Consider the following 17118-nt stretch of genomic DNA (forward strand, 5'->3'; position numbering starts at 1 on the left):
CCATTGCAGTCTGTCGATCTGGGCAGAATCAAATTGCGCCAATTGCAGTTTTGAAAAGGTATTAATTGCGCCAATTGCAGTTTTGAAAAGGTATTAATTGCGCCACTCTCTTTTATTTTGATGGTATTAATTGCGCCAATTAATGAAATGAAATTGCACCACATTTACCTGTAAATATTTCTTACCTATTATACCTGTACATGTTTTCCTATATCATACATGTACGATAATTAACCTTTCCACTTAAGATTTAACTAAACACTCATCAAATTTAAGAAAACTCACCAAAAAATAAATTGTTTAGTAATAGAATATTTTTCACTAGTCAAGATGTCTGATATACCATTCAAGAAAATAGTCTGATAGAGGAAAACCGGTCATCATTGTTGAAGAACACAAATTTCCTCAGGCATTTGTAAAGAAAACTGGAAAAATAAGGTGGAGCTGTACAGTTGTCGTATTGTGCTATGTTATTCACAGATGAATCGTGTACAATTATTTTGAATGGAGAATTAGATCATATTCACGAAACAAATGTCCAGAAATTAGAACTTCATGCGAAAGAAAACCAACCGATTTGTTGTCAGAGCGACCTTCAAAAATAATGAATTCAGAGCTCTTCGAAATTGAAGAAGAAAATTTAGAAAAGAAAGATTTAAAATATGTGCGTCAGTCAATGTATAGAAAGAGAAGAAAACTGCATCTGGCTTGACCTGAAAATCAAGCAGAATTTCACAGAATATTACAAAAAGAAATAAAATTAGCGCAATTAGATGATTATTGTATTGGCGCAAATGATACCTATAGTTTTGAAAATTAGGTGGCGCAAAAGAAGTATTGGCGCAATTAAGTTGTGGCGCAAATGAGTTACTTTTTGGAGCAAAAAGATATCGCCCGTCCATCTGTCATTGTACACTTTAAAAACAAATCTCCTTTGAAAATATTGAGCCAAATGTTACCAAACTTAACATGAATGTTCCCTAAGGAGTTTAGTGGAAAAGTTGTAACCATAACTTTAATCCATAAATAAACAGGTTTGATATTGTTAAAAATATAACAATGGGGTAAGACTGCATTTTTGGGCCGAAATCAACAAAGTGAATCAGTAAGATGCAAAACTGACATTGCTAAGTTTATAAGCAGATCAAGGTCATTAATTCAACTAATTGCTACCCATTTTTGATTAATTGTTCCTTAAAGAAAATGTCCATATTTAGCAAATTTTACAGTTTGTGTTTATTTTAAATTGGTAACTGAAAGTATAGATAGAGAGAAGATTAGATTTTAAAAAAGAAGTACTTTTTAAATAATTAATCTGTTTCAAACATAAGAAACTGACATTATCAAGATGATTGATGTTTTATTGATGAAATATTTGTAACGTTTTAAGGCTGTGTTGTTCTACAAACAATCTACATTCCCATTGGAACCCAATGCGTTCCTCCGCTTTCAGACTTGTTCCTTCAATCATGAGGCTGACTTCATATGGGAAAGAAACGAAGTTAGCAATATATTCTTTACTTCATCTTCTACTGTTAAGATGACGTTCTCTCACTAAATAATTCAAAATTTTGTGACTATGTTGGGCTCATATCCCATTAAACTTTAGAAAAAGAAAACAACAGCTAATTCTGCCTCATATCTTTACTTACATTTAGAAATTTACAATGAGGGTTGGTTGAAAACATAATTTTATGACAAAAAAGATAATTTCAGCTCCCCAATTGTAAACTTTCCATGCATTTCTATGTAACAACATTCCAACAGCTCCTGTGTACAGAGTACCGGTATATGTATCTCCCAGTTGATGTGATTTATAGGCTTGTATTTCCTATCATGCTTTCTTTGATTGAGTGTTGCTGCTCACAAGGAAGCTTTAAAGCAAAATTTCTAAGGGGTGAAATTTATTCATCTCTTTGTAAATTTTAAGGACACCTTCACAAGTTGGTTTACTGTTGTGAAATATTCGTTTCACAAATGACAACAGATATGTTTAATGTCACAACTACAATCCTGTCCCCTTTCCCAAGAATGTGACATACAAAATTAGACTTATCACTGGTTTAAACTAACATGAGTAGCAAGATGGATGCCACAGAGAAGGGTCAAATCAAATCAAAAGTTTCTGGAAATTTGGTGTCCAGTTTCATGTGAGATACTTTTGTATAATGGCTTATCAGCTTCCTGTTTACAAAATTATTATATTTTTGTCCAATGAGTGAGCTGTTCATTGTAATGTATAAAATTCTGTAACATTTTTCTCCACAGATCAATACATTCTAGAATTTGGAATCAACCTTTGCTTATCAACTACCTGTTTACTAAAATTCTTACATAGAGGTATTGGTGGAGATATAAGTGAGCAATAACTCATAGTTCAACAAGTTATAGATATAGGAAGATGTGGTATGAGTGCCAATGAGACAACTCTCCATCCAAGTCACAATTCATAAAAGTAAACAATTCTAGGTCATGGTACGGTCTTTAATAAGGAGCCTAGACTAACACTGAACAGCAAGCTATAAAGGGCCCCAAAAATTACCAGTATAAAACCATGCAATCAGGAAAAACAACGGTCTAATCTATATATGTCCAAGTTTAGGGGTAGGGTCATGTCTTCACATATATGATTAATCAAGACACATATTTTATGTGACTATCCTGAGGTAGCAGATTCTTGTTGAGTGGTTGTTGTTAGTTGTAGTCTACATGACTTGTTTCTCATTTATTGATTAAGCACAACTCCAGCTTGGATTTTCTCTTTTGAATTGTTTGACATTTTGACATGCTGAGGGATTTTCTACCTTCCTATATGGTTGAAGTTTTGCTCATTATTGAAGGCCTAATGGTGAACTATAGTTAATTACATCTGCATCATGCGGTCACTGATAAATAGTTGTCTCATTGACAATCATACCACATCTCCAAATCTTGATTTGCAACGTATTGTTTAATGACCCATTAAAAATATAGTCCTTTCGGGCAAGGTAATCTTCTTCCTGATGTCAGGCAATAGCAAAATCATAGGAGGGTAATAAATTTTGAAATGAAATACTGAGAACATAAATTTTTGACCAATGTAATACTGAGAATAATATTTTTTACCAATGACAACTGAGATTAAAATACTGGCCAATGAATGCGGAGAAGGGGATCATTTCAAAATAATCAGCCAGTAAGGGAAGTTTAAATTGGCTAAACAAATGGAAAAAAACCCTCATTGTCTAAATACACACTATGAAACAATATTGTATATAGTTTATTGACATTATGTATGACGACCACAAAAACATAACCAGCTTGTTATAAAACTGTGTAAACTTTTCCAACAAAAATACATATATTATGCATAAACAAATACATGGATTGAGAATTTCTATCTCAGTTTTTATTGTATACCGGTATATCTAACAATCATTCTTCTTTTGACAAAATTATTTATTTTTCTCTCATTTTGACCACTCATGTCATAAAAATATATGATTTAGATCTTCAAAAAAATCATTTTGCAAGTAAAAAAATTATCAATGTTTCATTCAAATCACTTATAATCACTACAATGTATTGAAATATATTTTTTTTTTCAAATCAAAATATCTAAAAAATGCAAGTGCGTCCATCACAAGCTTCAGGTCTGAGTACAAAATATAATTATATGATATATCAATTCTCATTTTATAATTTATTTCAAAAGCAGGTCGTCTATTACCTATAATAAATATCATAATTTTATTAAATTTCTAGCCCAAGGACCCTTTTCACAAAAAATCGAACAATCAAAATGAATAGTAAGTTTTACTGAAAAGTTTAAGACTTGCGAGTATTTTACTTGTAAAATGTTTTGTGAAAAGAGTCGCATACACCTTACTATTAATAATAAAAATAAAAAAAGTCCATTATAATTAAACATTTTTATATAATGTATGATTCCTTGATTTATCTTCATTAGGAATGCTTATAGCCATGTGTGTATTAAAAAAAAAATTCTTCGAAAAAAAAATTGATTCACAGCTAACTGATTTATGTATTGCTGCAAAACATTGACTAAAGCACTGCAAAGTTGAGGGAGTCACTTTTTTTTCAAATTGCAACCAATTGAATGGCTGTGTTTTTTCTGACTATGTTTTTCAGTGCCAAATTTGGTGTGAACTGATAACCAAAGCTACACTTATATTTAAAAGTTGATTTTGAGATTTTATTATAAAGTGTATCCTCTCCTCAGGAATTGGAATGTATAATGCAAGATCTTCAGTCCTAAAGCTATCAGTGTTTGACCTAACCACTCATTGGGAACCTTCAGTCCTAAAGCTCTCAGTGTTTGACTTAACCACTCATTGGGAACTAAGAGTATCATGTTTTGGTGCGAACAAATATGTGTACTACTTCTACTGTGAACACAAAGTTTATCATACAATAAAATGCATGATTAGAGGTAATGAATATGTGACTGTGTGTGTGGCATGTTAATCAACAAATATTTTTTGTAAGATTTAACAATAAAATTATGTACTGATATTCACAAGAGATTTCTTATATTGAACATTGGCTTATGCTACTAGAGTAAAAGAAATATTTAAAAAAAAAAAATTAAAAAAAGAAGACCTTTATCATTCTAAAATTTAGTAAATCATATTTGTTACCATGGAATCGCCTACTGTTCAAGACCTTAACGGGTAAAATCGTTAAAAATCCACTTATACGAAGGAATTAAATCATTGAATTCATGAACAACAGTATATGTATTTACTGAGACAATCTTTCCTAAGCTTTAATTCACAAGTAAGTTTTATATCTATATAGCTCACAAGATCTGTGTTCAGCTATCCTATAACTAAAAGATGTATTGCTTGATAAAACACACAAAACATACTAGGTCTCAAAACTACTCTAAAAGCTATGCTTCCGAAACCGCTACAAACTACATACATACAAAATGGGACTAACGAATTTTATTTTTTCTTAAATAAGGTAAAAATTCTATTCACCACAGAATTTTTGAATTATTCATAACCGATAAAATGCTCTTAATCAAATTCTACAATTATTATTTTTTCTGCATGGTATATGAAAATAACAATTTATAAATTTGCTGAGTTTGAAATGCTTTTCTGGATTAAACTCCAACCTTAACATTTGAAAGCTGGGAATGCATAAATAGGTAAAAACTTAATGAGCTTTCTGACCAAAGGGTCCTTAAAAGAATAGCCAAATAGGTTCTTAAAATACATGGCTTAATTTAGAAAAATGTGAAGACAGTCACTAAATGGGAAAATGTGGTCTTGATGTACATGCTTATGGGATCATAAATCTAATGTAATAAAAGGTGTGAACCAAACACATGAAGACCTCATAAATTCACTTTGGAGATTCAGAGGTGGTGTTTAAAATTTTATTTTCTTAATGATTTGGGATAATACCAAATGAGGACATCTACAAGGTTAACGCAAAATTTCCACACACAAAATTAGTCAAATTAGGTATTAAAAATGTTTTCAATATAACATTCCCCTTTAATTAATATTTTTCAGGCATTCATTAAAATTTACTACTAAAGTGAATATCTTGAGATCTCTTTCAAATACAAATATCAACTTATTGCACAGAAATAACATAAAGTGACTTGTTTTAATAAATCAAGGGCCATGCAACACTTCTAAATGGCAAAAATGACAATTTCAAACTTGACCTCAAGTTTGTCATCAGTAACAATATATTAAAATATGAAAAGCATTTTTTTAGTAGTTAACAAGTTATTGCACAGAAACGAGTTAAAGGGTGATTTCAAAATCAAACCAGGGACACAAATTCTGAACCTAAACAGTGAAAATTGTCAAGTTAGACCTCTTTTTGTCATCAGTAATAACATTTTAAAGTTGGGAAAGCATTGGTTAAACAGTTTTAAATCAACTGAGGGGACAAGCCTTTTCCAAAATCAATAATCTGATAAACACGATTAACATCAAACACCCTCAATCAATAACCAGATTTGGAGAAGAAAAAAACAGTTTAAAAATTAATATTAACCTTGAACAAAGGTCATTGAAAAACCTTTCTAAATTCATCCAAATATCTTTCATAATATTACATAAATAAATATATACTTCTATACAATAACAATATACACATAAATATTTGCAACAGAACACTATTTTTACCCACTGTTTTTCACACATACACAGCACATAGCAGCAAATAATTTATAAAAATACCAATATTTACAAAGCATAGCAAACCATTTATAAATAGAACTGCTGCCTATATAGTTCATGATTAAATTATTAACACTAGGAATTTCACCAGCTGTTCCCTGCCTTATAAAACATTTGATAAAGAAATATATAGACTGCAACCTTTGATTTTACTTCCCGATCATTCCTAATTTTTGCATGTCAATTCTTACCAAATATACTGAAATTTTATATAAACTTATAAATTCTTTTACTTTTTTTTTTATACAATTAGATCTTGAAATATGTTCAGCACAATTGCTAACAAATTAACTTAAACAGAATTTTGATGTCTGTGGTTGTATCTCTATAAACCAAACATGAAATAGCACATCATTAAAGGAGTAGGTCCGGTAAGGACGGATTTTGGGCTCAAATTTCAGGTTCATATGACGAAAGATTTTGACCACTTTTTAAACACTTAAGTGTCTATTTTATTTGAATTAATTAGTTTATGTGAAAGATTTTAACAGATTAAGTCATTAAAAACGATCCGATTCAAGCTCTAATATGAAAAATCTACCTAATATGCCGAAAAATGTCTCTTTTCAGATGGTTTTTGGTAAAAATGAAAGTGGCCGCATCCGTGTTCATCCTCAACCTTTATATATGTTATGTATTATCATAAAATACAACTTACATTTCAATATTAAGGATGAACACGAATGCGGCCACTTTCGTTTTACACGAAAACCGTCTAAAATTTAACTAAAATGCTAGAATTATGAGGATTTCAGTAGTTTAGCATGACTTAATGGTGCTAGTACCGGATATATGTGCATTGTATTGTCAAAAACAGCTCATATTTATGTAGCAGAAGCATTCTTCTGTCCAATAAATAACTAAAGGTTTACATTTTAACAATTTTGTAAAACTGCTATATTTTGGGGCCAAAAAGGGGTCTTACTGAACCTACTCCTTTATAATGTGTTCTCTTCTCCTGCAAAAAGGGGATACTTTATCAAATGTGTCTTTTGTCTTAATTTATAACAGGACACCTTAATTCTTTCATTAAAAAATTCTAATAATAAAACCATTTATTCTTTTATCAAAATAGGGACGGTAACCAGCAAATTCTTACAAAAATTTTAAGATGAAAATTCTCAATAAAAATAATACAACCCTTGGAAAATAAAGACATATTAAGGTACCATAAAAATAATATTTAAGATCAAGACCAATAATTTGAAGTTATGGTCATCAAGAAAGAACTTAACAAAAATATCATGATAATAACACTACTTTCATTTCACATGGATATATCTATAAATAACTTCAACAGAAGACTAACCAGACAGGAAGAGACAATAGCAATGCATTTACACTGTGTAACATCTCCGATTTACTGTTACCACTTTTTTACTGTTAGGTTTTTCACTAAAACAGTAAAATTACATGACAGGGATCCAGTAGTGAAATACAGTACATCAGGGCCCTTTGCCATAAAATTTATTCAGTACACAAAAAACACAATTGGTGTCTCAAACACCAACTCCTGTATATTGGTTGATTTCTGAGTCTTACAGTAGTACAATAATTGTGCTAAAAAAATTATGACCACAAAGCCAGAGCAATATATGTGTTTTTTTATACTGGATTTTTATCAATTATTCCACTATTCCAGAGAAGAAATTTTTACTAGCAGCAATAGATATCATCAAGAGTAAAGGAACGAACACAAGTGATATAAAACTATTATATGTATATGAAGCACATGTCAACATTTAAACAATTACTTTTAACAATAAAAGAATGAAATATGTTTCCATTACTTAACAGGTATTTATCACAAGGGATGGTAACGTTTAATTCATATAAACCTCTTATTTAATAAGTTATCTTCTAATTTATTTGGAAGTATTAATACTGTTGCCTTTTTTTAATCAAATTATTTCTTGCAGCAATCAATTAAGTTTTTTTTATGACAAAGAGGCATTTATTTAAATTTGAATTAAAATTGGTAAAGGAGGTTCTTATGTCTTGATTATTGCAAACCAAATAGTTTTTGTGACTTTTATGAGTAGACAAATACATATCGTCCCAAAACTGTAAAGCTTGGATCTTTCTTTTTAAACTTCATCAATTAGATTTTAAAATTGTGAAATTAAATCAGCCTTGAAAGTGCTTCACGCCAAAATAAAGTCTCCATGAAAATAAGTTAACCTACACTTTACCACTAAACATGCATCTAGTTTGTCTTTATCGTCAATATTTACTTTTTAATTCAGTATTATTGTTTTGTAATTGCACCAAATAATAAAAAAATATTGAGTATAAAACGTGATTGTACTATAAATATTAATTGTTAAAAATTTGTACTAATATTCAAAACAAAAAAAGATTTAACAACAAAGAAGAATCTAACATATTGCACACTTTTGAATGATAAATTCTAGTCCGTGAAACAGAGAAATCTTCCAATGACCTTTAAAGGTTGAACAACTATATTTTTAACAATACACTATTGCAGTAGTTAATGATAATTTAAGCATGGCTATTTATTTATGAAAAGCGTAACAATATGTAGAAACTTAACAGATAAAAAAAAAATTTGGTTTACAATATTAACAACAGCCATTTGATAGGTCAAAGATTACAACAAAGGTCAAAGGTCAACAATAAATACAAAACCTGAGTTATGTATACATCACAATTAATAACTACACAGCACTGTAAATGTAGGCTTCTAACATATTAGTACATAACAGGCTATTATTTGAACTTGGAATTATTTTCAATTATGGAATTTGCATAATTTCTTGTGTTTAAAATTTTGAATAAATTCCATGTTTATTTGGTATTATAATCTTTTGAGCGGTTAATAACATTTTCCATACAATGTATTTTGGTTAGATAGTGTTGTGCGTGGCATAGTACATTTATTGAAAATATACTATTTTCTTTGTAATAGAAAGTTGTGCGCAGCTCAGAACATTTCAGTACATAATAAACATGGAATTTATTAAAAAATTCAATAACAAGAAATCAAGCAAATTTAATAATTAAAAATAATTCCAAGTTTAAATAATAGCCTGTTACAATTTCTTTATTTTAGAATAATAGGTATACTGTGGATTCATTATAATTCATTGGATACAATTTTTCGTGGGTTTCGTGGGTACAGGGGAACCAAAAATTCAAATGATAAGATATTTTCAATATGCTAGTATACTGAGATTGGCAAAACCACAAAAAAACAAAATCAACGAAAATGCAATTTTTCTGCAATCCATGAAAATTATTACCCATGAAATTAAATGAATCCACTGTAGTAGAATTTATAGTACTAGTGTTGTGTTCAACACACAATAATATTAACCAGAAAAGGAGAGCTTATGATATATGCTTTTATATTAATTTATTTATTCTGTTCAATGGTGCAAGTATGATTTCTCCATTATTTTTTCTCAATTTAATGATATTTTAAATCAGGTTATGAATGAAATCAATGTCCAGATGTTTTGTTAAAAGCAGGAATATGTTATTATCGTTTTTGTAGAGGCAACATTATTTATATTATGTATAGCAAGTTCATATGTGAAAAACAAAAAATTCTGTTTAATATTTTAATATGGATTTCTTCATTTGCAGTATATAAAAAAAAACAGAAAACAACTACTCTTAAGAACAAATACAGATTATAAAAAAAAACATGTACAAAAGCTAAACAAATCAAAACAAAATGTATTTTGTATTGCACGACTAGTTTTTAGAAGGCCATCAAAATACTAAATACTAAAAAATGAATTAATTTTTTGTCAAATAATTACTGTCTTTCATAGGGATGTACATCAGATTTGTAGAATTTAACATTATTCCCCTTAATTTTTATTTTTTTCTAATTGTGCACTAAATGCTGTATTAGCTAGCTTTATCAAATTGAAATATTTGTAAAAATAGTATAGGTGACTTAATTCAAAGAAAAATTCAGGGGAAAAGAAAATAATATCATACTTAGTAAATTAACTTGCTTTAGAATTTGTCCACATTATTTCTCCTTACTAAAATCTAGAAAATATTTTTAACATAGATGAAGAATCAGTTAATATATTAAAGCACAGAATAAGTTGTAACACCACTAATTCTGGCCCGGCCAGAAAGCACATACCAGAAAGTAGTACATATTTAACAAAAAATATGTAGAATATTTATGGTTAATTTTGGTATCAAATGAAAGCTGAAGGACTGGTGATCATTGTGGAACACTTTTGAACTTTTAATTTTGAATATTAAAATAACTGCTCCAAATTTTAAATACAGGGTACAATTTGTCTTTTTGTAGATATGAAGTACCGGTTTTTGGTACATCCGAAGTTCCCGGAACCAGTTCTTTCTCATATCCCATTAAATGTATGTTGATTTTTCGGTACAAGACACCATAAAGTGTTGCTTTGACATGCAATGATTGCCACTTTATTTGAACTTAAAACAAAAGAGGTGTGCCTGCTTGAAACAGAGGAATTTAACATAGAAAGCAATGGGACCATGAATTAGTGGTGTACTTCCATAAGGCTCAAACCTGTGGTGCTAGTTATCTCCACCTTGATGTGAGGTGAAAAACTAAAGCTCTATGTTAAAGCCCTCACTGTGTCTTAACTTGAAGACGGCAATAAATGCACTTTTCATTTGCTTCAGGTTTTGCAGTGTCAAGTCACAATGTGTGTAACCATCATGAAAAACTATATGATATTTCTTTTTCATCATTATACAAAATTAGAATATTTTATTACTTATTATACATAAAAATAAAATCAACAAAATATACAATATCATTTATATACACTAAAGGGAAATATATGAGGTCTTAGGGTGGAATAACATGATAATAGTTTTTTCAACAACACAACCAATTTATTAATAACATCACTATGGCAACAGAATATGTTTTGACAACAAACTAACATCAGATAAATAAACAGTTCAGATATGACTGACAAAAATATAAAAAAAATACTATAAAACAAACACATTTAAAAAAGTTTCATGGGCTATAATCATTTAATTTTCAGAATTTTTTTAACAGAAGATTCTCTTGTAACTTTATATCACGAAATTTTAGGTATTTATCTTATTTTTGCTATGTTTCTAGTATGAATTTTTCATTTATCAATATACACTATATTGTACTGGTTCATCAAAGATACCAGTTTTAATTTAGTATGCCAGATGTGTGTTTTGTCTACGAAAGACTCATCAGTGACTCTTATATATACATGTTTATATAAGGCCTAAAACAAAACAAATGAACACAGCGAAGGTAATATAATGCAGAAACCTCGAACAAAACATGGTGCGAATAAAAATACCAACAACACTCAGAATACCATATGATATTTTAAATTATTTCAAACTTTAAACCTATAAAAATATTTTTTAAATGTAGTTGTGGCACTCTGCTGTATATAGTAGCACTATGTTCAGTTTTCAAGTACAGATATTGATATAAAAAGAAATTCTGAAATTCCTATTTTTTTTTTAGCTTATAAACACAATATATCTAAATTATAAACCCATGAAAATGGAAATACTACTTTCAAAAAAGAATGTTATATTATATATATCTACGAAAATATGTAAAGCACTATACCTAAATCTAATCTAAAATATACCAAAAAAAAAGACGTACTTAAAAGGTCAAAGGGTAATGAATTACTTTGGCGGAGAGTAAACATTAAAAAGAAACTTTATTTGCTCAATCTTTTAAAGTTTTTTAGAAATGGTGACATTAAAGTGATTCTATGCAATCAATGAATTCATGAAATGAAAATTAATCGCAAACTCTTTTTTTTTATCAATAACTCTTTTTATATAAGACACATTAAGAGCAATTTTAATCAAAAATTTCTATTGGCTTTTTTCTCATCCAACAGAAAAATGGCCAAGCATAGATGCACCCTCGAAATTTGTACAGTAGCATATTAAAAGTCTAGAAAACAGTTTGTTTTGAAAAATTGAATTAATGTTTTCAAATACTTGAACAAAACCAATTACAAAACAAAACGAATACAAAACAAAAACTTTGGCTGAATAAAACTATGTGCAAATGACACAAGTATAAGATTATAAGCAGACTGATTATATTATATTTTTGTACAAGAGTATGGAAGAAAGATAACGCATCATTGACAACATCACTATCCCTAAGGAGTTTAACTTTTGTAAAAATGAACCTATCTCCTGTTTCTTTCATAAAAAAATGTCCGACTAGAATTTATTGTAATTGTAGTAAACTTCAACGTAGCTTTAACATATTAGATTGTTCAAAAGAACATATGGATCAGACACAAGGTAAGTTTTTTAACTACCGGTAAGTAATGTCATCTCCAAAAATTTTAATTTATAAATTGAGGGCTGATATAGGACAATAAATCATAGTTGTACCCTTTTTTTGAAACAGGGGGCCAGATTCTTAGCGGTAGAACACCGATAATAACATCAGAGTCAGATTCTGCTGTCACGGTTGTAGTAGGAAGGAAAGATCCACTATCTAGAGGTGATTGCTCTACACAGGTATTAATTCAGCAGAGTGTTTGTCTTTACACAGGTATGAAATAGCCTTTCAGCAGACATGTTGTATTTATACAGGTAGATAATGCCCGTTTAGAAGCAGATCTGTCTTTTTGGAAATTCTAGTTATGTCTGTGTAAGATGGTACCATACACATTCCAGCATAATAAGTCTGTAAGGCCACAAGTTTACCCCTCAATCAGGGTATGGAATGGATAATCCCACATCTTAGAGGAAATTCCAAAACCTGCAATTTGAAAAGTCTGAGTAAAAAACATTTTTAAATATGAATATGAATACTTTATTAAATCAATCATTGGTCAATAAGGAATGTTACGTATCATGACTTCATGCAAACACAAGAGGCTCTCAAGAGCCTGAATCGCTCACCTTAAATTTTTTGCTTAAATCTTCCATCAATGATTATTTTGGGTTTTCAATTTATATAAATGGTTCTTCGATTCTGTCATATCTTCTTCAAAAGCAACCAGGTGCTCCGCAGGGCGCAGCTTTATACGACCGCAGAGGTCGAACCCTGAACAGTTGGGGCAAGTATGGACAAAACATTCAAGCGTGATACAGCTCTGAATTTGGATTGTGATCAAATTTTTGACATTACATGTTTTTTTTTACACAAAACAAATGTCAAGATTTTACAAATCAATTAAAGATTTCTTCTTATTTAAATCTAAAATTAAATAGTTGACACAGCATAGGTTTCTGACACAGAATGAATGTGGTCTAATGAACTTAAAAGTTTTTTTTTGCCTTTGAGCAATTCACTATGCTGTTGAATATTAATCCTCTCAAAAAAATGTTTGAAGAAATTTTCTTTTTATTTATGAAATCTGAAATGAGAAAAATTTAACCCCCCCCCCTTTTTTCACATCCCCGTTTCCCTTTTTCCAAAACTGATATCAATTCAAATTTCTAATGGAGTTTGCAACAATAACTACTCTTTTAAATACATCATAAAATATTAAAATGTAAAATAAAGTGCTTGTTATCACTGAATGGTAAAGATTGGTTGGTATTAAAAGTGAATATACATTGTTTATTGTATAAAACAATAAAAAAAACTTCATCAGCAACATTTTATATTGGCAAATTTCCAATGAAGTTATTTACATAAAGTTATTGGCAAATAAAAATAGAAAATGACATCATAGTCATGTCTGGCAAATTTCCAACATACATTATCTAAAACATTTTAGATAAGATAAGGAAAAAAAGCTTCATCAGCAACATTTTATATTGGCAAATTTCCAATGAAGTTATTTACATAAAGTTATTGGCAAATAAAAATAGAAAATGACATCATAGTCATGTCTGGCAAATTTCCAACATATATTATCAACTACTATTCTATACAAAGAAAGATAACTCCAATTGAAAATTAATTGCTATTGCACAATATTGTGCAATTAGATATTTCTTGCTATTGTGCAATACTGTGCAATTGAAAATTTCTTGCTATTGCACAATACTTGATATGGAATCCTGATTTGGACCAACTTGAAAACTGGGCCCATAATCAAAAATCAAAGTACATATTTAGATAAAGCATATCAAATAAGCCCAAGAATTTAATTTTTGTTAAAATCAAACTTAGTTTAATTTGGACCCTTTGGACCTTAATGTAGACCAATTTGAAAACTGGACCAAAAATTAAGAATCTACATACACAGTTAGATTTGGCATATCAAAGAACCCATTTATTCAATTTTTGAAGAAATCAAACAAAGTTTAATTTTGGACCCCCATTTGGACCAACTTGAAAACTAGGCCAATAATTAAAAATCTAAGTACATTTTTAAATTCAGCATATCAAAGAACCCCAAGGATTCAATTTTTGTTAAAATCAAACTAAGTTTAATTTTGGACCCTTTGGACCTTAATGTAGACCAATTTGAAAACGGGACCAAAAATTAAGAATCTACATACATAGTTAGATTCGGCATATCAAAGAACCCCAATTATTCAATTTTTGATGAAATCACACAAAGTTCAATTTTGGACCCTTTGGGCCCCTTATTCCTAAACTGTTAGGACCAAAACTCCCAAAATCAAACCCAACCTTCCTTTTATGGTCATAAACCTTGTGTTTAAATTTCATAGATTTCTATTTACTTATACTAAAGTTATGGTGCAAAAACCAAAAATAATGCTTAATAGGACCCCTTTTTGGCCCCTAATTCATAAACTGTTGTGACCTCAACTCCAAAAATCAATCCCAACCTTCCTTTTGTGGTCATAAACCTTGTGCTAAAATTTCATTGATTTCTATTTACTTATACTAAAGTTATTGTGCGAAAACCAAGAATAATGCTTATTTGGGCCCTTTTTTGGCCCTTAATTCCTAAACTGTTGGAACCAAAACCCCCAAAATCAATCCCAACCTTCCTTTTGTGGTCATAAACCTTGTGTCAAAATTTCATAGATTTCTATTCACTTAAACTAAAGTTATAGTGCGAAAACCAAGAAAATGCTTATTTGGGCCCTTTTTGGCCCCTAATTCCTAAAATGTTGGGACCAAAACTCCCAAAATCAATACCAACCTTCCTTTTGTGGTCATAAACCTTGTGTTAAAATTTCATAGATTTCCATTCACTTAAACTAAAGTTATAGTGCGAAAACCAAGAAAATGCTTATTTGGGCCCTTTTTGGCCCCTAATTCCTAAAATGTTGGGACCAAAACTCCCAAAATCAATACCAACCTTCCTTTTGTGGTCATAAACCTTGTGTTAAAATTTCATAGATTTCCATTCACTTTTACTAAAGTTAGAGTGCGAAAACTAAAAGTATTCGGACGCCGGACGACGACGACGACGACGACGCCGACGCCAACGTGATAGCAATATACGACGAAAAATTTTTCAAATTTTGCGGTCGTATAAAAACAAGAGTGGACACACTGAAATGTCTCGTTTGTCTCGTGTTCATAATATAATTTATGATGAAAGTATAAAAAAACATTGTATATCCCAAGCATTACATAATTGCTGTTTACAGTTTATCTACATCTATAATAATATTCAAGATAATAACCAAACACAGCAAAATTTCCTTAAAATTACCAATTCAGGGGCATCTGAAAATTTCAGGGCAGATAGATCTTGACCTGACAAACATATTTACCCCATGTCAGATTTGCTCTAAATGCTTTGGTTTTTCAGTTATAAGCTAAAATCTGCATTTTACCCCTATGTTCTATTTTTAGCCATGGCGGCCATGTTTTTTTATGAAATGGGAATTAAAACACAAACTTTATTCTAGATACCCTAGAAATCAATCAGATGAATTGGTTCAGCAGTTTCAGAGGAGAAGATCTTTGAAATAGTTTACGATGGACGGATGACGAAGGACGGACGGACGACAACGGACGCCAAGTGATGGCAAAAGCTCACATTTCCTTTTGGAAAGGTGAGCTAATAAATATGTTATTATGATATTCTATTTCTAGAGAATTAATATAATATTAGACTTTACATATTAGAATTAATAATTATATGTTTGAATCAGAGTTATGATATAAAGAGAAAAGAGACCGGTATAAACTGTTTCAAAACATGATATTTTTTTTCTTGACATAGAAGAAAGAAAGAAATGATTTCACAAAGCCTATTGTTCTACCTTTTTCTTAAACATGCTGTTACTCAAATTATTTAAAATTTTGAAACAATGTGTAGGTATATTCTATATGTATTTATCTTACCTTTTTGCTGGTTTTCAAAATGATGTCTGACATGGTATCTTTTAAGTGATTTAAAATATGTTGTTGATGGCACACCATGATGAAGGTAGTAATGGATCATATCATATGCCAGGTAACCACCAATGGACCCAGCAAACATCATAAGTGCCGCTGAGGATGGCATAAACATACAATATAAAGAGTACATAACCATCCCCAGGCCTATGGCTGGAATAGGAGGGAAAACTAGTCTTTTACTATCCATAGGTGTCTGAAAAACAATGTTGAAAGATTTAATTTTTAGCATATAATCATTTCTAAACTCTGATTAAGGTTTTCTGTCAAATTTGCTATGGTAATTTGATTATATGTATAAAATAGATTATTCTCTGCAACATTTAAACGTTTGTGAACAACCTTTTAAAACTGAGGTAACCTAAAAGCTTCAAGGAGCCTGTCTCACTCACCTGCCATTTTTGAATTAAAATGGTTATTTGTGTTAAATAGAAACTGTGTGAACCAAAATCTTTTTACAATCAATCTTAGTTTCTATTACCATGATTACAGTTTTTCAGATTATTGAGAAATATGTATTATGTTTTAAATATATCATCAAATCCACTAGAAACTTTGGTCATTTTTACTTAATAACAGATCTTTAATTGCTTATTGAAAAACCCTTTATAAATT

General features: G+C 29.9%; 1 protein-coding gene and 1 long non-coding RNA gene across 3 annotated transcripts in view; both read right to left on the bottom strand.

Moving 5' to 3' along the window:
- Positions 1–3243: 3243 nt before the first annotated feature.
- LOC139523481 (uncharacterized) lies at positions 3244–6525 on the bottom strand. Its single transcript, XR_011664626.1, has 2 exons — positions 4324–6525; positions 3244–4275 (listed from the first exon to the last, which is right to left on the bottom strand). It is a non-coding gene; the product is annotated as an uncharacterized lncRNA (long non-coding RNA).
- Positions 6526–7807: 1282 nt separating this feature from the next.
- Positions 7808–17118, bottom strand: part of LOC139523480 (fatty acid 2-hydroxylase-like) — a 35555-nt gene continuing 26244 nt past the window's right edge. For both annotated transcript variants that reach the window (XM_071317541.1, XM_071317542.1), the window contains 2 exons: positions 16450–16699; positions 7808–12981 (listed from right to left, as the gene is read on the bottom strand). In XM_071317541.1, coding sequence (XP_071173642.1) covers positions 12923–12981; positions 16450–16699 — 309 coding nt within the window. In that variant the 3' untranslated portion in view covers positions 7808–12922. The remainder of the gene's footprint in view (positions 12982–16449; positions 16700–17118) is intronic.

Source organism: Mytilus edulis, chromosome 5 (assembly GCF_963676685.1).
Source record: "Mytilus edulis chromosome 5, xbMytEdul2.2, whole genome shotgun sequence".
Taxonomy (NCBI): domain Eukaryota; kingdom Metazoa; phylum Mollusca; class Bivalvia; order Mytilida; family Mytilidae; genus Mytilus; species Mytilus edulis.